We start from the raw sequence: 22,813 nt of genomic DNA on the forward strand, positions 1-22,813 counted from the left end.
ATTTAAACTTCAATTGGTTTCCTGGTTTTTTTCTTTTTGTTAAGTAAACTTGCTCTTTATCACCTTTCTGCCTCTCCCAGTGTGGGTCTGCAGGGCGGAGAACTTGCAAAAATCTAAGAGAACAAAATAAATAGGTAAAAGCCTCCAAACTGGCCTCCAAATTGCCCAGACCTTGCTGTATTTGCACAATGGCATGCAGATACTTACTGTTTCTACTTGATGGTACCTTAGGGACTCAGTACAAAGTGGGGAGACACACTCTGCTGAAAATGCCTATTCCCCCAGCACAAAAAGTGCTCAGCTCACTGCAGAGCTCCAGGCAGCTGTTCTGCCTCCTTTCAGGCACTTGCTTTTCAGCGGATGGTGGGAGACAGCATGCCAAAAGAGTCTTAGTTTCCACCAAAGACATATTGTAGGTTAGAAGGCAGATGCCTGCTACTGTATTGAAAACCTGCTCATCAGAGTTTCCAAAAGGAACAGATATGAGAAGTTCAAATGACCCCTTCAGGGTTTCTCCATCTAACCTGGCCTTAAGCTCTGCCTCTCATTAATCTTTAATGAACAACAAAGAAAATGTGTCGCTGGCTAATTACTGTGGAGGGTGGCAGATGCTTAGTGAGGAAAAGTCTCCAGAGTCAAATCATTTAAAGGGGCACTGTCAAAAAGGAAATCCTACTTTGAAATGGATTCCCTGGCCTCTAACGTTATCTCTTCTAAACCTGAATTACTCTCCTCTCAACATTTTTACCATTGTCTCTATATGGGGCATTTGAACTTTAAAAGTCTAGAGCAATGGGGTGATAGAATCCCAAACACCGGCCACCCCCGGCTCACTTTCCAAGAAATTCTTATTCTTCATCCCCGGAGCTAGGTGGAAGGGCTTCGGTGCTGCTTTTTTCTTGCCTTGGTGACTACCTGAAATATGTTTCCTTACTTCTACCTTCTTCAGTTTCTGCTTCCCCCAATTAATTAATGCCATCCCATGCTGGACTGAGCACTCCTTAATTTTGAATTTTCTCCGCATGTAGACAGCTTCAAGGTGAAAATTCTTGAATATAAGTTAAGGCAGAAACTGGTTCTCATCATCCATCCAGTACCTGCCACTATGCCTGGCACACACTACTTTTAATAAGTACTTGTTGGAGTTGTTTATATATGAAATTCTTTATATATGCTTTGGGTTTATTTGCTTTTTAATTCATACTACCCTTCAGTCTTCAGAGCCAAAAATTCCTTGATGGCAGTGTTCTTGTCTTCTATTTCCTTTGTCCTACTGCTAGAATACTTACTGTAGACTGGTGTGGCGTGTTTTCTACATGTTGGATGGCAATGTTAATTGTTGTTTAAAGTCATTCTTTATGTCAAGTAATCTGCACTGTGAGGTGTTCTCTTTGAGTAGACACTTACATGTTCTCTGTTGAGAAGGAAATTGGGCTAATGTGATTAAATCTCCTTTTATAGACAATTTAATTTTTAGATTTAAATGGAAGGATTTCAGTGCTATTTTTAGGACTGTGTTTACTTTAGGGACAATCAAAATTTTTTTAAATTTAAAAATATCAACCCCAGTAACAGTGTATAGAAGTTGCTATGTAAGTGGTTTTGGAACCTTTAGAAAAAGTGTGATGATTCCAAAGAATATGATAATCCACACAGGCTTACCTAGAATAAGCCCTTCAAAGACACATTCAGTGGAGTTGACCTTAGTAGGATAGGGGAGTGGGTGGGAGTGGGATGGATGCAGACTGGTGACTGAGGCCATTCTTTTGGCAGAGTTTCCCTCCATATTTTGATAGCAAATCAAAAACTTTTATCTAAAGAGGCACAGTGACTCAGTCTTCTCCACCCTGAATGCATCTTGTAAAAATGCTGAAGAACTCTTCTTGCCTTTGGTTCTTCTGTGTTTTTAGTGTGTGGCCCAGCTGGTAGCAGAGGGGGAATCTAACACTTGCTTGGCCCTGACTGCCTTCCAGGCACACCATTAAATGTTGTGTTGCATTATTGCATTTCTTAGGTGGCCTGGTCTTCTGGTGACCCAAAGCTCAGGAGGAGAGCGAATTCCACAAATGACAGAGTCTGTATTCTGGAAACCACAACTGTGAAAATTTTCTGTTGGAAGTGTCATGGGCCTGTAGTCAGAGTCAAAAAAAAAAACAGCTGCTTTGAGACACAACTCATAGGACTAGAAAATCTAGTTTGATAACGGTTTATATAGAATGGATTTGGGATAGTGTATAGAGAAATGGAGAGAAGGAGGATTTCAAATGCTGACAAGCAAACATAAACAGGTGGTGTTTTGCATCTGCCTGGGAACACCATGCCCCAAGGGAGGCTGGAGATGCAGTCCAGATCCTAGGGAGAACTGACCTGAGTTTTGCTTGCACCAGACCATTATAAGGTGCCTCCATCACCCCAGGATCCAGAAGCTGAAAGGAGCTTCAGGAGCCATCTAGCTACATTTTGGCCACCAAATTTTAAAAGAAAAGACTTATAATAAGCCCATGGGAGAATCACCATGTGCAAGTGAGCACTGACAAACAGATGCAAAACAAAAGACACAATATGCACTTCAAAGTACCCACCTATTCATCCTGCCATTTCTTCTTTCCAATAGTCTTCCAGAAAGTTGATGAAATACAAGAAACGTGAGCAAAGAGGTGGGATGACTTGGCCAAAGCCATCCAGCCAGTGAAAGGAGCTGGATCTTGAGTGAGGATTTCCAGACTCTCAATCATTATTCTTCCTCTGGGCCAGACTGCTTCTCCATGCACAGCGTCTGCTCACACCAGGACACGTGCTACGAGGGCCCAGGGCTGTGCACAGATTGATCTGTGAGGCCCCTGGAAGCTGAGAGGAGGCAGGAGCTGGAGAATCCCACAGCCCACAGATTGCCCACCCTCTTCCAGGCCCCTGCTCCCTACATACCGGCCCAGAGTGTCTGTGAAAGGCATGAGCTGTTTGTGCCTCTGGCCTCTGGCTTTCAACAGAACTCAGGCTGAGTCTACTGAGGGAAGGTTCAGCCGTCCTGCTACCACATACCCTCTACCAGTTTGCCTTCCCTTTCTGCCTTATCTCTTGTGAAGTAAGAGATGTAAAACAAGCCCGTGCTGCTCTAACCTGCAGTTCCCCAGCAGCCCGGTCCTCAGAGCTACTCCTGTTTCCAGAAACAATACCGTGATTATCATTCGTTATTTCTATTTCTTAGTATTAAAACTCTTTTAATATGGCACTGAAGACCATTGGGGAGTCTTAAATTTCACGTCAGACCAGGATTTATGGACCAGTTCTAAAATTTTACCTCTGGGCTCAATAATTGCAATTCCCTTTTAATTGCTCTCTTAGATACTTCTGTTCAAAGACTTCAATTATTTCTACACAGCGGCACCCCGGCCAGTCTGAATATTCAACTTGTGCCACCTCTTTCTGCATGTAAGCTCTAACCATGCAGCTGGAAGCCATCAGGTCCCATGTGCCATCCTATCATGAATCTCGGGGTTCTTGCGAAAGGAGTCTCCCCTCTTAAGGGGTTTTGAGTTTAGGGATCATGTTCCTCCTATCCACCCCCTCTCCCAGTCTCTGAGAGGAAGCAAGAAACAGGTGTGTTTGGATGTACTTGCTCACCTGTGCTTTGAAAGTGGTACAATTCTGTGAATGTGGAAATGCACATTGAGAATCATTCCACGGGAAATAAGTAAGACGGCAGAACCCAAGTGGGAGGGCCAAGGAAAGAAGAGATCCTTCCTGTGAATCTAGACAACTGGGATGCTTTGGGGACAGTAAAAGCAGACATTCCCTAAGGGGTTTGTGGAGCATGGAAAAGGGAGGCCAGCACCAACACAAGCACCAAGGATAGAAGGAAGGCCCAGAAGAAGCAGCCATGTCACGGGGAAGCGAAGAGGAAGCTGCTGCTGCTCCCCCCGAAGACTCAGCTGGATTGGGTGTAGGGCAAGGTGCTAAAACAAATGCTGGGAGAGCACGTAGCTAAAGAAGGCACACCTGTGTCCTTTAGTGCTTGTGCACCTGGTAAGAGGGATTTGGATGGTGGACATGCATCTGTATCCAGAGCACTAACTGCTGAAAGGCGTTGTGGACCAAAAACATCTGCCTCTGTTGGGAGACCATGGGCTGGGTGAGAAGCAGCTCGAGCTGTGAAAGAGGGACCTCACCAAAGAGGCTAAGGGGAAAAGAGAAAAACTGGGGCCTTATTAATGATCCAAGTTCTATCCCTGGGTAGAGACAGAAAGAAGGAGTGAGACTCCCAGCCTCAGTGAAGCGGTGTCCCCAAGGCCCCTTGGTCCGCAGCCTGTACAGTAATTCGAGGGAGAGCAGGCACGGCCTGTTGGAAAGCCAGACTTCCAACTGGTCTGGAAGAAACAGCCTGGCCCAAAGCACAGACAGGCCTTCACTCGAGAGCGTGGATCTTCCAAAACAGCAAGGGTCGAGGCTGCTGCATCTCAGAGCAGAGTGCAGTCACCCCAGGGCATGCAAAATAATTCTTGGGGTACCATGACCATAGCTTCTTATATTTATTTCCTGTTTTAAAATGAGATATTAAATTTTACTAGTGTTAAACTACTAAATTGGCAGAACGTGAGCAGGCTCAAAAGATTTTTACAACAGAGAACAATAAGCAGGCTGTTTTAAATTGTATGATGTGTATGATACCAAAGAACTCAGTGGTATATGATATAACCCAACATGGGGCTCCAGCCCCTGACCCACATCCAAGCATATACACACAACCATACACAGAGGCAAATATTCATAGGTGAGGTCTAAGGGGACCCCAGTTATCTTTACACAGTTTAGTAAGAGGCTACAAGGGTCAGGCATGATACAGATCCTAGGATCCTAGTGTCTGTATTCTTTCTCTATCTAAAAAACTGAGTCTAACTTCTTTCTTATTCCCAGGCCTGTTTTTTACATCTGTGAAATGGGAAGAGTAAGATTATTATCCCTGTCCATAAGAACCAATGTTCATTTTCACTCTTGTGCAAATGCCAGGCAAGGAGGAGATGGCCACCTTGGATTCTTTCCAGCATCGTCCAACACCAACCCTCCATCACCCCCTTATATCCCTACCAAGGGGCAGCTCTGGAAACAGGTTACAGATTATTAGTCAGGCTCCCCTTGTACAAACACCAGACAGAAAACACGGCTGTTAGATCCCACACTCTGTGACACTCCCCATTTGCAGGAGTCTTCGCCAGATAGAGAGAGAAGAGCTCTTGCACTTCCTAGCTATTCCTCTGTGCAAACTCTTTAGCTCTTCATTCCACCCTGGCCCCAGGGGGACTTAAGAATCAGATAAGTGGTTGTGTAGGTAGAAACACAAAGCCCCTCAGGTGAGTGGGAGCAAGCTTGCTGACCTGATGGCCCTATATGGCTATCCCAAGGAACACTCACTTTGTGAAATAGGATTCTGAACTGGGGGTCCATCTTTGGCCTGGTTTAGACCTACTGGTACACGTGGTAAGGCTGTGGTCTGTACATAGTGAGCCCTTGGGAAACTACTGGCTCAGCCATGCCTGAGGTTCCTCTCAGCTCTGAAAGTGTGGGAATCTCTGAGTGCCTGATCCTATCCTCCCCACCCCATGCTCTGTAGCATCTCAGGTTGCATTCTGCTTCTTTTCAAAGGTGGAGCATACGAGAGCAACTGTGGACTTGGAGTTAGGTTTTGGCTAGAGTCTCAGCTCTATTCCTTATTAAATCTGGAACAAGATAATTCGCCTCCTAAAATCTCAGTGTTCTTATTTCTACAGTGAGGACAGCAATTCCTATATCTTCCAGGTCCTAAGACAATTAAATGAGACAGCTATGAAGAATTCCTTTGCAGTGTCCGAAACAGAGTTAGTGTCCCAGGAGTGGAAGGAATTATGCTAATTGTGATCTAATGTCAATGTAACAATTACTCCCACCACTATTTGGATGCCACCAACGAGCAGGTGTCCAAAGCCAGAGACTCTTGTAATTCACAGAGCCGTTCCACAGGCTTGGGAGCCCCACAGCAGCATGTGCCCCACAAACCCCACTCTGTAACTGTGAAGCACCTCAGATGAGTGCCCTCTAACTGCCCCAGCACAGAAGCCAACAGCCCTTTGAAGCCAAGGCTTAGAGCGTTTTGAAGGAAGCCTCTGAACCTGCCCTAAGCTATCTGCAGAACTCTGAAACCACTGCAGAGCTCACAGGAGGTAGGAGCTCCAGGGCCAGACTCCACCATCACAGCCTTTGTCACAGTGCATTCCTGAATCTTCTGCTCTTCCAAGGTGCTGTGCATTTAAAAGGAGGAGGGGCTGAGGGCCGGGGATTTAGCTCCGTGCTTTCACTGCCTGCTCTGCAAGTGCAAGGACCTGAGTTCAATCCCTGGTACCAAAGGAAAAAAAAAGAAAAATAAAGGAGTAGGGACTTCTGTTCTCCCATTTAGGTCCATGGAAAATGAGCCCAACAGTTAGATGTCACTCCTATGACTAAAAGGCCTGGGCAAAGAATTAGGTTTTACCTCATCCCAGGGGCCAGTTTTTATTGACTCTTTGGAGGTTTCTGCTTGGTTTGTTTTTAACAAAGCTGCAGGTTCCCCAGTGGCTGTGGGGGCATCTATGAGTCTCCAGGCAGCCCCTTCTTAAGACAATTTGCGTCTACCTTTTGGGAGGCGATAAAGGATGGTGAGCTGCTCCTACTTCATAGGTGACCATTCCCCAAGCTCTTATCAATTGAATGTATCCTTGGAAGACAGAACCAGCCCAAAACAGAAGCCTGCCCTTTCTGGGAACCACAGCTTCCAGTTTATAAGGCCAGGAACCTTGTCTAAGGATTCTAAGAATCCAGGGCTTTCTTACTGTAAATACTCAAAGTCAGAGAAGATTCAGAAGAGGGGAGGAAAGACTGGCCCCCTGCCTGGGGGTTCCCGCCCAGCCCAGCCCCAGCCCAGTTCTGCCTGGCTCCTCCTTACGTCTCTGCCTCCAATGCAGGCTCAGCATCCCTTAAGAGTTCCAGGTCAGGATTTTAAGCTGACCCTCTAAAGCCTTTTGAAAATTGGCAGCAGCAGTTCCAGCCCAGAAATGGACTCCCAGGTGAACATGTCATTGGCAATCTCGGGGCTTCCCGGGCAGTTCTGTTTGCTGTGTTCTAGAAAGCTCCCACTTGGCTGACATGGTAGAAGCCTGAAATCCAAACTCCATTAGTTTCCTCAAGCATGGCTTAATGGTGTGAGCATTACTCTGGGCAAATCTAACAGGCCTATGATTCCTGGGTTATTAGTAAGGGTTTCCTGGTGTCGTTCTACAGAGGGGCCTCCCTGAAGGCAATGGGGATATTATGCATCTGAGAGGCAGAGGTTAACGTGTAGGAAAATGTCCTGTGCAGTTTCTGGCTCAGAGGAAAATGGGGCTGCTTTGTGAGAAAGCCATTTGTCGGCAGCCTGTGGGCTGCATGTCCATGGGCTGGTCACCTCACAGAAAACACCTTATAAAAATACTATACATTTTCCAGTTAGTGGGGATGGTTTTGTATTGTCCAACTCTATTAGTTTTTGAGGACTGCCATAACCAATTAGCACCACCTGGTGGCTTAAATAACCAAGCTTTATTGTCTGACAGTCCTAGAGGCTAGAAATCCAAGATCAAAGTATGAGCAGGGTTGGTTCTTCTGGGGCTGTGAGGAAGGATCTATCCCAGGCCTCTCCCCAGCTTCTGTAATTTTCAGACAAGTTTTGATGTACTTGACATCATCCCAGTGTTTTCCTTCATTTTCATACTGACTTCCTCCTGTATGCGTATCTGTCTCTGTGTCCAAATCCCTTTTTATAAGAACATAGCTGCTGGATTAGGGTTCACCCTAAACATTTCACTGTAACTTGCTTACCTTTATAAAAACACTATTTCCAAGTGAGATTCCATTCTGACGCAGTAAGGGTTAAGACTTTAACATAACTTTCTTTCAGGAGGCTAGGAGATAAAATTCAACAAATGACATCCTGCCCACCCTACTAGGACCAAGATAAGCCAGCCAATAGTAGCAAATGTTACCACCGTCAGGAAGATTTTTCAGAAACTTCTCAGGCAGGATTAGGTTCATCTTACCCTTGTTCACTTCTCACAGTTACCTCATCCAATCTGGGAGCTGTATTTCTCAAAGATACCAAGGTAAGGCTTGACCAGTGCAAAGCAGCATAGGAGATGACAAGTTGGAAGGGGGCTTTGGACACAGAGAACACCACAAACAAAATAAAAACAAGCATGAAACGGTCTTGATATGTGCGGGAAGCCAAAGGCAGGACTGGATTTTAAAGAGATTGTTCCGGGCATAGGTTGCAAAAATGGAAGCCTCCTCTGGCCACATGGCAGAAGCTGATGTGGCCCTGGGGCTCAGTCTTCCTCTGTCACGTGAGGAAGTTTGACAAGGTGACTTCCAGCACTCATGCCAGTGTTAACATCTGTCATCTCTGCAGTAATATTATTTTAGTTATTTTCTCTTTTCTGGAACAAAATACCCAACACCAAAAGTTAAAAGAGGAAAGGTTTATTGTGGTTCACGGTCTGTAAAGGTTTCAGTACACAGTTGGCTGGCTCCAAGACAGGGCAGCATGGCAGAGGTGAAACAGTCTATGGTGTGGCAGGCAGGAAGCAGCCAGCAACAAGCCTGAATGGAATAAAAAGGGAAAGGAAGGCTGTTGTTGTCACCCACACCCAGGTGGGCTTTCCCATTATCCACACTCAGAACTATGCTACACCAGTCAGTGGACTGATCCAGTTATCACATCCATAATTCAGTATCACACACCCATGATACAGCCACCTCCCAAAAGCACCACCTATGAGTGCACGAGGCTTTGGGAGGACACCTAGATATAAGCCATAACAGATATCATCATGCACAATACTTGCTGAAGTACAGTATGAGCACTATGTAGCAAAACTTGAACCCCTCCCCATTCCAGAGGCTCAGAAAAGGCATCAGAAGATCACCTGTAAAAGCCTCTGGCAATCATGTCCCAGTCCTGGAAGGAGCAGAGCATGTACAGTGTGTGGGGTCGGGGATCATCTCAATTGATACAAGTCTGTGGGCTCTTCCTCCCCCACCTTCCAAGGCCCCACCAGCCTTTTCTGGCTGAGCACTTATCCCAGCCCCAGAATTTGCTTGAGACCATGGTTTATGGCCAGGTCCATGCTGCCATATGAAGTTCCAGTGCAGAGATTTATGACTGAAACAGAATTTCTAAGCATGGGCATCAGCATTTTGCTTGGCTCTGAGGCTTATGTTCTTATTTGAACCAATCAATACCTTAACACATTAAATGGCATTTAGGCTGCCTCTAAAGGGAGCATGCTGGGCTGCTGGATTTCCTTTGAACATGGGCAGGGAACGCTGCCTTGAGGCTGGGAAATCCTGAGATGAGCTCTGAGGTGGAGGCCCAGAATGGCTGCTCCAACCCCAGCATGCAGGTCTCAAGCTAGAGGTAGACAGGCCTGAAGGAGGGACACTGTAGAATGGCTTGTTTCGGGTTTCAGGGCTATCTTTGTCCTTCTCATAAGGGATAATGCATTTGGAAAAAAAACTGAACCAAAAGAACCTGATACATTGATTTGGCTTGGGAAGAAAAAGATTGCATTTAAAAATAACAGATGGTGCTAAACTGTTACTGAAAGGAAAAGTTAGGAAACCAAATTCCAGATTCCTACTGGGTGATGTGCCCATACCTTCTTATATAAAGAATTAGAAAAGCAAAAAAATGATAACGTGGGACTCTAATCAACGAAAACCCGCCACCCACCCTGCCAGAAACATTGTCTGGCAAGTCTGTGAAGGGGAAAATCCCTCTGGGATTCCCGTGCTTGCTCTTCTGTAATTCTCTGCGACTTCTGAAATGCTAGTACTGAACAAATGCCTCTCACTTTTCCTGCCCAGAATCCAGCTGAGTCCCAGCCTGCAGCTCTCTGATGGATGGGGTGGTGTTAGCAGATGCTGGAAGAGGAGGTGGCTGGCAGGCGACCCAGTCCAAACTTCAGAGGAAGAGAAAGAGAAACTTCAGGATTCTCTGGGCTGCTGCTCTTGATTCAAACTTTTGTCACTGTTGGGGTGGTTTTTTTTTTTCCTGAATGATCATCATTTCTTCCTTTAAAATGAGGAGAAAAATATGGCTAGTGAATCCTCTCTGTATTTTCTTATACACACCAGAGCAAAGAAGACACTCTCTTAGACCGTAAGAGTTGAGATCAGTAGTTGCTTGGGAATCCACTTACATCCTGAAACATTTTAACTTGCAGCTTCTAAATGCACGCTGATCTGCCAATTCTTGATGTAAGGCCAAGGCCAGGCCTTTGCTTCTAGTGTGGTCTGTTGTTGGAGCTCTGCATTGTCCTTCCTATAAATCACACTCATGACACCTCATCCATGAGGTTCTACTTCTTTAAAACGGAAATACTATTAAAATACCTCTAAAGTTTTCTAAAGGCTTTCGGAATTTTTAAGGTTTTTCTTCCTGATTTTTCTGCTGTGCTCTTCATATCTAATTCAGCAGCAACTATTTGTAGTGACTTACAGTCTTCCAAAGAATTCACACTTTTCTCCCTCCTGTTGCTTTGACCCAATGAATAGACTGCATGAATAGGCACAACTGACCCTCAAGGCATGTGTAACTCAAGTGATAGTGGAGGATGCAAGGGCCCTAAAGAACAACCTTGAACATTCAAAGGCCACAGGGTGTTTTACTGAATGTAAAATGTACAGCTATGCTAATCTGGCAAGGAAATTTGTCACAGGCAGGCCAGATAAGAATTCTTCCTCTACTACAGTTTTTCCCTATGATTGAGGCTCCGAAATTTGGGCACAGAGAGGTTAGGTCAGGAGCTGGCCTGAGGTCACACAGCCAGTAAGAGGCAAAATGGAGATTACAAAAGGCAGCATGGCTCCAGAGTTTCTGTTCTGAATGAATATATTTCTCTTGAAGGAAAGAAAAGAGAGAGAGAAGGAAAGAAGGGAGGGTGGAAAATTAAAAGTAGCTAAAGAGAGGCCAAGAAACACTTCTTTCTCCAATGTTCCAAAGAAGGAGAAAAAAAAATAAGGAAATACAGTTTAGGAAATCCAGGCCACCTTCCATATCTGTCACCCATACAACGTGTCTGATGAAATGAAACTGCTTTCTAGCTGCTGTTGCTAAGTCTCTACCAAGTCAACCCATGCCCCAGGCGTCCCACCCTGCCTTAGCAACATTTTACACTCCAAAGCCCCTCCTACCGAACCAGGGGCCACCTTCAGCATCGGGGCAGCTCCCTTTCACCACGGGCCAGTGGGAGCCTGGGTCCTAGCTCAACCTGAAATCTCATTTCTACCCATATCCAGTCCTCTCCAGAGCGCATCCATCGAACTTCTCACACACTGTGAAGGGCAAGTGAGTAGCACAGCCAAGGCCACCTGGACAAAAGACCCCATGCCACTTGCCTCATGTTATCATTTCACAGAAAATTAACAAGCAACAAAGACTTCACATTATAATTTACGTTGATCTGGCATTTTTCCCCTGCTATCTCCCATAAAAATGTTTTAAATGCAGGCTGATTTAATGGAAACAATAAGAAATAGTGCTGAATAGTTTATATTTGCTGCAGAATTACTAAAAAGTCTATTTTAAGGCAAACTTGAAAGGTATGCGTGTGTTTCTCCTGCAGGATAAGATTATGGGAAGAGGTACGGTTGGGCTTTTCTCCCCTATTTATCTGGACAAGCGCCTTAGGCACGTGACTTGTTTCAACAAATCTTCACACCTTCACACCTTGTCCAGACACCTGTCAAGAAAGTCTTAGTGAAGACACATGTGGAGGAATGTTAGTGGTGCAGGCTGAGCTGTGACAGGGTCATGCCTTGTAATAATAATCATCATCACGTGATGGAATTCTATATGACAAGGACTTGGCTGCTTGTCTAATTTATGTGGCTTCTGAAATCCTCTACTAACTCATGACTTTGGACGTTCCAGCTCAAGGGCTTATTGCCACCTCAATGACATGGCTGTCATGATCAGTACAGAACATGAGGATGACTTTATCGTGTATCTTCAAATCTCTGGCCATGTTCACCAGGGCCAGAAATGAAACAAAACCTCAGGAAGACAGTTTCTAACCTCCTGGTGTCAAGGCGGGCAGGATAAGACAGTGTGACTCTGGTTTGTTATGGATCCCCAAAGGCTAATGTGTTGAATGTTTGGTATCCAATGCAGCAATAGTCAGAGGTGAGGTCTTCAGGAATATGACTGGGTCACAAGGGCTCCAACCTCATCAGCCTATTGACAGATTTATAATTTGATGGCATTATTGGGAAGTGATGAAAATTTAGGAGATAACGCCTAGTTGAAGGGAGTGGGCCATGGGGGTGCACTCTTGAGGATTATAACTTGTCCTCGGCCCCTTCTCTCTCTCTCTCTCTCTCTCTCTCTCTCTCTCTGTCTCCTCCCTCTCTCCTTCCCTCCCCCTTCCCTTCTCTTCCTCTCTCTATCTAAACACACACCTATTCTCTAAACACACACTATCTAGGAGGATGTGTTCATTATAATAGTTTTCTGCCTTTCCTTTTTCTCAACTCATGCCCCCTCCTCACAGCCCATGCCTATCCTGATCCCCCAGTCTGAAACATCAATTTACCTTCTATGCACATAGCAGATAGCACCTGCATCACTCACCCAGCTCCAATGAGCTGCCGTTCACTGTAAAGTTTGATATCTATTTTTTTCATCAGTCTATAAACTCCTGAGTGTAAGCAAAATCCTACACCTAGGGCATCTATACTTTATCTAGTGTGCAACAGTATATCAGAAAATACCTGGAAAATGGAATGTGACTCAACTCAAAGGTAGAACTAGACACAAAGCATCTTTTCACATGATACAGGAAATTGCAAAGACAGAAAAGAGATTTTACAGTAAAAAGAGATGGGAGCTTTTGGAGGGTTCTGAGACGAATATTAGTCTGCTATCATAATCCAATATATCTTGCTACAGAGGTATTTCGACATAATTTGGGGATTATCATATGAAGATCCATTTAACTAAGTTTTTTGTTTGTTAAAATATGGTGGCTGCTATTCAGAAACTGTAAATGCCTTTCCCATCCTCTTTTACTGACTACATCCCTTCCCACCTTGAATTTCACAAATGAGATGAGGTACAGATGTTTGCATGGATTAGTGTGGTTCCATGAAGAAGGCCACAGACTCCTGTAAGAGCAGCTTCCTTTGTTGAGGCCTTACTGTGTGCAAGGAGCTGCTCTAGTTACTTTGCATGCATCTTTCTCACAAATCCTCACTGCATCCAGCAAGCCTGTCACTATGACCGCCAATCTTAACAAGAAGGCAAGGAAAGAAGGGAATGGAATTAATATGAGAAAATGAAAAAATTTGGAATGGAAACAGTCTTTGTATGTAGGGAGCGGAGGAGGGATTGAAGGGAAGGCAGGAGAATGGGGAACAAAATAAGAACCAAGAGAGATTACATAAAGGTACAAATTTCCAATGATGAATGTCGTTATATTGTATAACTAAAATGTACCAGTAAAATTAATTTTTAAAAATTTTTAAAAATAAAACATAAAAAAAGAATAAGGCAAACAGAAGCTCAGTTAAGTTAAATCACTTCTCTAAGGTCACGTAGCTGGCAGAGAGTAGAGGTGCGGACCAAGTGTAGCCCTCACTGTATTGTTTGCAGCAGTCAAAACTATCTCAGAAAGGCAACCCTGTAAGTAGCTTGTAGGGTTAGAGGACTCCTTTTGTGAGGCAGCTGATACCAGTATTATGCCCATTGGGCTATTATAAGCAGCAAAGTAAAACACATTCTCTGTCTTGTTACTTGCCATCCATGGCCTCACGTGCTGTCACGAACAGCCCTTTCATTCTGGACATAAAATAACTTGGTGCCTCACCCTCTTGAGTCATGGCCACCAACCTTTCAGTCTCATCAGTAGTTTGTCTTCCATCAGACATGCCAGACAGTTTCCTTTAAACATGTAGAGACTAATGGGGTGGGGGGAGACTCTTCTTGTTTCCATCTTGGAGATTCATGATTTTTTGACAGTATATTCCACTGTCTGGATTGAGTGTTTCTCCTCAAAACCGAGACAATGCTATGTAGATATATCCTTCTCTATCCCTTGTGATTTTAGTGATGTGAAATGCAAGTGATTATGAAATGAAAGCAATCCATATGTTGTACTGTCTCATGTTCTTGCAGTCTAGGAAGAATACTAATTTTAGGTCTATAGGAAACCCAATTGATGACCTTGGATAAGTCTCTATTCCTCTAAGAAGGATGGAATGGAGCCTCTGCATAAATGGACCTGTGGTTTTATGACTAATCACTCTTCTCTCATCGCTGTGAGATATTATTTTTTAATTGCAGTTTCCAGGGTTTTCATAAAATGTTTTGTCACTAGGACTCCTGTAATCTCATGAAGAAGTATAGGCATCAGATCAATAATGATCCTTAGAGAACTTTTCATTCAATGCCCACATTCTGCTGATAAGGAAGCTAAAACCCAAGGAGGTTCAGGACTTACCTAGGTCCAAGGAAATCCAGGACCAGAGTCTAGGACTGAGTTCCCAATTTGGGGAATACTACCTCTGGCCTCTAGACCAGAAATGGACCTTGACATTCACAAACCAACCCTCCTTCCTTTTTGTTTTTTGATAGATTCTATTGTGTTCATTAGGATGTAGTCATTCACCAGAAGTGGGTGTCTCTGTTTTTCTCAGAAAATTCACACAAAGTTGGTAGCACTTTCTCTGCCTGAGAATTACAATTGATCAGAAAACATCCAAAACTTCAGGCATTGGAGGAAAGTGCCTTGTTCAAACTTATCAAGCAAATGAGGGGCAGAGGCAAAAGTGGAAGTAGAGAGTTCCAGAGAGACATACAGAAGATAATGAACTGTGATGGGCTGCCCATAGGGTCCTTCTGGCTTCCTCCATTCCAGGTGAACACCCTGCACTGTCACACTGATTGATCGAGGAACCAGCGCTAAGACGGCTACAAATCCCCAGCACCTGGATACAGTTGCAGATTTGTTTCTAGGCTGTGATTGTTTCCTGCGGCTCTAGGTCAGGGTCCAACCTATACCCCTGTAAGTAGAGCTGCCACCTGGCAAAGCAAGGCAATCAGGACCCTAATGAGCTAATTTCTTGAGCGCTGGGATGTAAACAAAGAAAATGGAGGCAGGCAGGGAAGAGAGCTTGCATTTGTTTTTCACTGGGTTTTTGTCAGTCTCAAACAAATCTGACCCTAGGTATAAGCTTGCCCTTTTCTAGTCCCAGCCCCCCTGGATATAAAATGCTACATGTTTGGCAACTGCTCTCAAAGTTATTAAAGTTGCAGCAGTAAACTATGGGAGGCCAGAGAATTTCAGACAAAAGTTATTGCATCAGTAACTCAGAAACTAATTCCTAAAACTCTTGACACATTTATCCGGAGGGCTAGCACCAATATAGAAATGGAAATCATTGTCAAGGGCCACTGTGTACCTGGAATTAAAATCCATCATTCCTCAGAGCAGAGAGCTACGATTTTGGCAGATATGAATACTCATCCCTTTTACTACCATCTTTCAACAAAATGGGGTCCTTTATGTTTCAGAAGAAGACAAATTCTTTGTTTGCTTGTTTTCTTTAAGAACCCCTCGTTTACATTTTCTTTTCCAATATTTCTTTCTTTGACAGTACCACATTTAAACCGAAAGGTCTCCTTTTCCTCATTCCGTTACTCTGGTTTTATTTTGGATAGAAATCCTTGTGGGTACAGTAACACAGAACAAACTTTACAGCAGCAATAAGCCCTTCTATAGCACCTATTGTGGAGAAACTTAATACACTTTTATTAAATGGCTGAGGAGTTGACTCCAGTGCTCTGAATTAACTACAGAAGAGCACGGAGAGAGCAAAGTACCTCCTTCACTCAGCACATACCCACTGCATGCCCAGCTGCATGCCAGGGCTAGAGACAAAACTGCCACCAAGTAGCAGCATCCCCGTGAGAGATCATTGATTGCTTGAGGTAATACCATCCTCACCAAAAGTTAGCAGAGACACGAAGGATTTGACAGGATCCAGTGTTAGCAAGCAACAGCAGAAATGGGCTATTGATTCACTATGGAAGATGACAATATGCTTCTGAGTTTTAACTGGGCATACACTTTGACTCTGATTTAGGACTTTGTCCTAAGGTAGTATTGAGATAAACATACATAGCTTCAGCATGATGATGTACAGAAAAAATCAGAAGCAATGCACGTTCATTAAAAATACAATCAAGTAGGGGTGGGGATTTAGCTCAGTGGTGCCACTGCCTGCCTTGCAAGCACAAGGTCCTGAGTACGATCCCCAGTACCAAAAAAAAAGAATATATATATATATATATATATATATATATACACACACATACAATCAAGTAAATGACGTTATAATCTATATTTATTGTTTCAGGACACAGCATTGAGTGTGGTCTCATGTAAAATGACACCTGAAAGATTGTTCACCAATGTGGTGTCTGTGATTATAACTTCACAATGGATAACTCATCTTCTTTTACCTACTTTTCTGATTGGTTGAGGTTTTTTTTTTTTAATTTTTGCAGTGATCATCACTTTATACTTTTGGAGCAAGATGATAAATTTTAAATAAAAACTAGTTTTTCCCTAAATTCCTTGCCACTTATACTGTCCTACCTGAGTCTAGCCATGAGAAAACAAGAAAATATTGTGATGACTTCATGGGTGAATACTCAAGCCAAAACCCATCAATTTATACACTTTAATTCATCAAATTATGTACTTTTTGTACGTGTAATTCATTATATGTCAAATATATCTCAGTAAAATTGTTTTTTTGAGAAAGGAAAATATGAAATAGTACAAGTGATTTCCATTCGCCACACAAAATAGTTTATGTTTGTGTGTTGTATATGTTTATATTTATATATGTACATACATAGACAAAATTATATATGCATATAGAAATGTTGAAAGAATAAATTTGATATTCCAATCAGTGAGAAGAGGCTATTCTAAGAGGTTAATAGCATGAGCAAGGTGTAAAAATGTTCATTTAGCTTATTCTCTGCTCTCTGATGGTGTCAGTGCCCTTGATTACAGGTGGATGCAGAGCTCACCATTTGACCTGCTTCCATCTTCTTCTGTTTGCACTTTTTTGCAAAGTCCATGTCAATCTTAGGTACCTTTTACCCCAAAATACATGCTTCAGTGCACTTTAATTTTCCTGCAGTAAATAAAAAACTCTTGCTAGCTTCCCTTAAGTAACTATATACCAAACCTGAGAGCTCTGAGACTTTGGTATCAGATAAAACTCCAGATACCAAGTATTCTTTCCAGAGATGATGATGAATAGACTGGTAAATATTTTGAAGACTTCTCCTTGACTCTGCTGCTGAGTTTTCTCAAGTATGTGTAGGCTTCCCTTATAAGACGAGCTACCGAAATAGTTCAAAGATCTATGGTTGATTTTGAAATAATATGGCAAAAGAAATGCCAGTGGCTTGAATGAGTTCCAGAATTGTGTCCCTACGTTAGCTAGCTGGACAAGAAGGAAGCAAAGTTTACATGTTGCACTCAGGGTCACCGCCCTCAGCACCTCCAGGGGTGCCCGTGAATCCTGAGCCCCGAGGTCACTGCAGGAGCACGACTCTTTCTGCAGGTGAGGCCTGCTTCTCATCACTCTTTCTCTGTCCTTTTCCTCCTCTGATCTCCAATGCACCCAGCTGGACAGTGCTGCACGGAAGAGTCGGGCGCCCAGAGAACCCCTTCCGAGTGGCCCTGGAATACATCTCCAGTGGAAACCGAAGTCTGTCTGCAGTGGACTTTTTTGCCCTGAAGAACTGCAGTGAAGGTACCTGAATCTGCCTTTCTCCTCTGCTCCTTGTTGTCTTAGATGTGTCAGTAGCCTGCTACTGTGCGTAGCTGGGAAGGTGCACGCTTATGTGGAAAAATCTGCAGTGCTTAGGGGCTGGTCTTGAATATCACCAAGTGCACCACAACCTGGATAACTAATCTCCAAAGATCCAGAATAAAATCATATCTATTTAATTTAAAATTTCACCAAATAGAACATGGTCACTGTTGGATGACATGTTGGCTTAACTTCCCTGGCTGCCAAATACTTTCACCTACTTTTTACAAATATTTTATTACGGAAAAATTATAATATATACCAAGTAAATAGAATGGTACAGTGAGCCTTCAGGTACCTTCCACCCAATTTCAACAGTTAGTACCATTCTGCACTTTTTATTTTACTTCTATCTTTATCTGCTCCTCACTCTCCCTATTACTTAATAACATTTACTATTTTGCTTTTTTCCCCCTGAGGTATAGTATTAAAAATACTAAGTATTTTTAATGGTTGTGTTTAAACTATTATTAAGGGAAAACATAGGAATGGCTATATAAGAAATATTTAGGTTGTTTTTTAAAAAAAAACCATTGAGGCATAGTTTGCTATGTCATTTGCTATGCAAAGGATTCCCTTTGCATAATTTCCACATTACGAGTTTATTTCAGAATCTACAAATATGGTATTAGCCAAGAGAAAGTCTGTCTCTCCTAAAGTGTAATTTCTTGACTTTTTTCCTTTTTCCTTCAGCTAGCAGGGAATTCTGAACTAAGCATCATACTCCATCACAGTAGTTATATCCAGTTATATCCGTGCAGGTTTTTGATAAGCTTTTTCCCTTTCCTATGTACAGTTTTTGATCTTCTGTTCCTGTTTGCAAAATTATACTTTACATTTATCTTTCATTAAACATTGCCTCAAGTCTAATTTGTAGGCAAGATGACATGGATCATGAAGAGATATGAGGTTTCTCTTTCCTTGATTCTTTAATAGGCCCAGAGTCATAGTGATAAACATCCTTTATTATTTCACAGTCACTTTCATTATTGCCATATTCCTGCTGTTCCTCCCTCTGCCTAGAGGTCCATGAAGGGCACTGTTACCTGTCCTCGGGACCTGTGATCTGAGAGGCCCAAGGAAGAACCATGGACAGGAAGGAAGCCTGGGACTCCTGAGACTGAAGTTCTCAATTTAGACTAATCATAAACAACTGTGAAGGCCTGTAACACACAGTACTCATCTGGATTTGAACCTGTTCCTGTAGCTAGGGAGCCCCCTAATCACCCTGCTCCATAAGTCAGTATAGTTCTTCATTCAATGCTGCCCTTAAAAGAACTTTCACAAATGTATTTTGTTGTTCTTGTTCTTATTCTTTTAATCAAAACTAGTTTGTATGGAGGGAAAAAGAAAAATCCCAAAATGTGATAGATTGAACTTCAGTTTGAGTTGAAAAGGTGGTTAACCTGTGAGATGAGACAACCATATCAGAAACATGTGGTTTGGGAGCAAGCCAGGAGTTGGTTCAGATGTTTCTCTGCTCATGAGCTTAGAGATTTTTGTCTCTCTCGAAATCATCAAGCTTTGCAGATGTCCAGGGTCTACATACCATCCAAAAGAGTCCATCTATTGAAATGGAACCAGTTAATAGGACTTTGACAGAGAGAAAATAGCAGTTTCTGGAATTGACCAAATCTCATTTCGGCAACAATAAGAGAAGGGAGTAAGAGAGTACAAAGATCCAGATATCAGGCCCAGCACAAATACTGCAAAAATTCCTTGCACATTCAAATGAAGGATGTCAGCCAATTATACAGAGATGTCCTCCCTTACCTTGCAATTCCCTTTCACCTACAAAATTTTTCTTCTGTACTTTTTGTTGCATTTGCAGCCTATTATGGAGATTAAGAGACCTATTCCTTATTTGCTTCTCTGCCCTTAGGAAACCAAGGAGTTGGCCTTCTTAAACTACCTAGTGACCCAGAAAATTGCCGCTGGCAGGGCACTCACTCCCTTAGAGGAGAAGGAAGGCAAATCTACTTCTGAGTCCTTAGGGAAAGCACCCTGATCAAGAATCCTGGAGACGTTCTTGTGATCAGGCTCTACCACCTTCCAGGTGCCAGGTCCAGAAGCCCGGGTCCAAGTTCCAATAGTCTTTATGAGGAAACACTTGTTTCTCATTCTTGAAACATCCTAGCCATGAAAGGCAGTACAGGGATTGGTGTGGTTGTGTAAGAAGGAGAGCAGAGAAGAGCAAAGCAATGTCACAGTTTCTTTACAGCATCTAACTCTCTTTCATAGGACAAATCCAGGTGATATAGACAAGTTTCAAATATAGGAAGCATCCTAAAACTATACTCACATATTTGAAGAGAACATTTCTGAGGGCTTTTTTCTTGAGGCATATTTAGGGCCTTTTTGATGTAACAAGTATCTAGGGTGTCTGGGTTTCTTACTTTGGTTAGTCCATGAGAAAGAAGAGAGAAAAGGAAATAAGCGCTCTCTCCGAGGGGTGAACAGGGCAGTGACTTGCTAGCCAGGGCTGTAGATTGGTGTTCAAGATGCCTATTTTCTGATAATAACTTGGTCCCCACATGATGAGATATAGATAGAATATGAGGAGAAATACAGATGTAGAGCTCCACAGCTCTTCCTTGGCCCATATCAAGAGAGGTGCCGTTTTAGTTAATCTAGAGAAGCACTATAGGAAATGTTGAGGACAATTCTCCCCATATAGGAGACAATATCTTCTTCCTTAATTAATGGTATTGGTACACTTTGGATATACACAACGATCACATTCATTATAGGGATTTGTACCTGTACACAGTATATCTTGATTCTTCTTTTTTCTGCATTCCCCTCCCGTTCCTTCAGCCCTTCTTCCCCTCCTTATTTACAGAAGCTTTGTTTCCATTTTTTCCTTCTATTCTCTTCTTTTTCCTTTCCTTCGCTTCCCCCTCCCCTTTCCTTGCTCCCTTCCCATTTGAACATTTTCTTCCTAGTTCCCAATATTGGAGACAGTATCAGATCAGAGATCATGCCTATTTCCTCTTTAAATTCTTGCATGGGTCACAGTGTGTGCCCATAATAGATGCTCAGTTAATACGGGGCTATTAGTAATAAAAGCTAGCCATGATGGAGCACTCACATGTGCCAAGGCAAAGTGTCAGCCCTTTGTCTGTGCTACATCATGCAAACTTTACTATTGTAAAGTTGCATCTTGGTTACTTTCTCATCACTGAGACACAATACCAGACACCCACACCTTAAAAGAAGAAAGGTGATTTTGGCTCACAGTTTGTAGAGGTTTCAAGCCATAGTCCCCTGGCTCCAAACCAGGACCGCATGGCAAAGGAGCAGAGCAGAAGAAAAGCTGCGCACATCAGGGTGGCAAGGAAGCAGAGAGAGTCAACAAAAGAGCCAGAAAGGAGGATCCACCCTGCCAGATCACACCCACATAGACCCAACTCTTCCACCTCCTAATAGCGAATCAACTATAATGCCTCCATAATCCAGCTACCATCCAAACACATGAGGCTTTGGGTGCCGCTTTAGACCAAAGCCATCACATGCTATAAAGCAGAGTCTATTCTCATTTTACAACATGGAAGCTGACACTCATGGAAGTTTCAGAACTTGCCAAGGCATTCAGTTTGCAAGAAAACCAGATCCTAAGCCATGATTGTGTCCACTGTGTGGTCTTTGTGGGATGTGTGAAGCTGAGGTTTCATCTATTGGTGGACACCTTAGATCATGTTTGGATCTTTCTATTTCTCTGATCTCTACATCCACATGGCCGTAACCTTGAGCCCTAGACTTGCTGGTGCCTTGGATTCTACCTGTTGCTGTTCAAGTGCTACTCTTACTATCTCTTAAATTTACTCTTCTCACTTCATTTTCCTAGCCATGTTCCCTATTCTTCTCACATTCTTCAAAAAATGATAACTTGTACCTTGACAGTAGCCAGTTGGTCTCTCTAATACCATTACTACACACACACACACACACACACACACACACAGAGCCAAATTCTCAGTGTTCCCTTTCCTTGTCACACTTTTATGAAACATCAGTAACTTCTTACTGCCTTCCATGTCAGGAAATAATGAAATAAGGGGGCTACAGTGGATCACCTTCTCATTTCCTAGGGTGTTATGGCTTGTTCTAAATGTTCCCCCAAAGCCTCATGTGGTCATAGGTGGGGCTTTTCAGAGATGACTGGATCTAGACTATATGGTGCTGGGATTAAGTGTGTGATGGTGGGATCAAGGGTGTGTGGTAACTAAATTAGTCCACTGACTGGTTTGGCATAGTTCTGGGTGTGAATAATGGGAAGGCCCGCCCTGGGTATGAGTGCTACCCACCCTAAGGGCAGGTATAATAGAAGAGACGGTAAGAGGGCTGCTGTCATCACTTGCTGCTTCACTGCTTTGCTGCCTTCTTCCTTCCATGAACTGTTTCTCCTCTAAGATGCTCCTCTACCATGCCACCCTGCCCTGGTGCCAGCCGGCTATGAACTGATACCTGTACAAACTGTGAGCTACAATAAACCTTTCTTCCTTTAACTGTGTGTCCATATTTTGTCTGAACAGTGAGAAAATAACTAAGACAGTGAGAAAACAATCATTTGTAGCTATTTTGTTCAGAAGACATTGCTGTCTGCATCTAAATTTAGTGGCTGCTTTATAATCATTTCACAATTAGTCAATTTGGAACCCTAACTTGAGGTTTGAAGTCTTGTCCTATATTTTTCTTATTTCTTAAGAGAGGAGTTAGCACAGTGTTAACCTCATAGGAAACATCATATAAATATTTGTTGACAGATTGGACAATCAGTCAATTAATAAATGCTGCTCCTATTTTACCACCTTAGGCTATTGGACTACTACTTCCAAAAGAAAGTAGCTGTGAGAAGGAATTTATTGGGATAGGTTTT

The 22,813-nt window shown here is 43.1% G+C and overlaps 1 protein-coding gene across 1 annotated transcript in view; it reads left to right on the forward strand.

The window, feature by feature from the left end:
- Alk (ALK receptor tyrosine kinase) overlaps window positions 1–22,813 on the forward strand; it is a 703,900-nt gene that overhangs the window by 495,128 nt on the left and 185,959 nt on the right. Inside the window, exon 5 of the mRNA XM_004839247.4 lies at window positions 17,747–17,874. Within this exon, the coding sequence (XP_004839304.1) occupies window positions 17,747–17,874 (128 nt within the window). The remainder of the gene's footprint in view (window positions 1–17,746; window positions 17,875–22,813) is intronic.

Source organism: Heterocephalus glaber, unplaced genomic scaffold (assembly GCF_053883595.1).
Source record: "Heterocephalus glaber isolate CG9 unplaced genomic scaffold, H.glaber_assembly_v1.0 deba00001457, whole genome shotgun sequence".
In the NCBI taxonomy this organism is placed as follows: Eukaryota; Metazoa; Chordata; class Mammalia; order Rodentia; family Bathyergidae; genus Heterocephalus; species Heterocephalus glaber.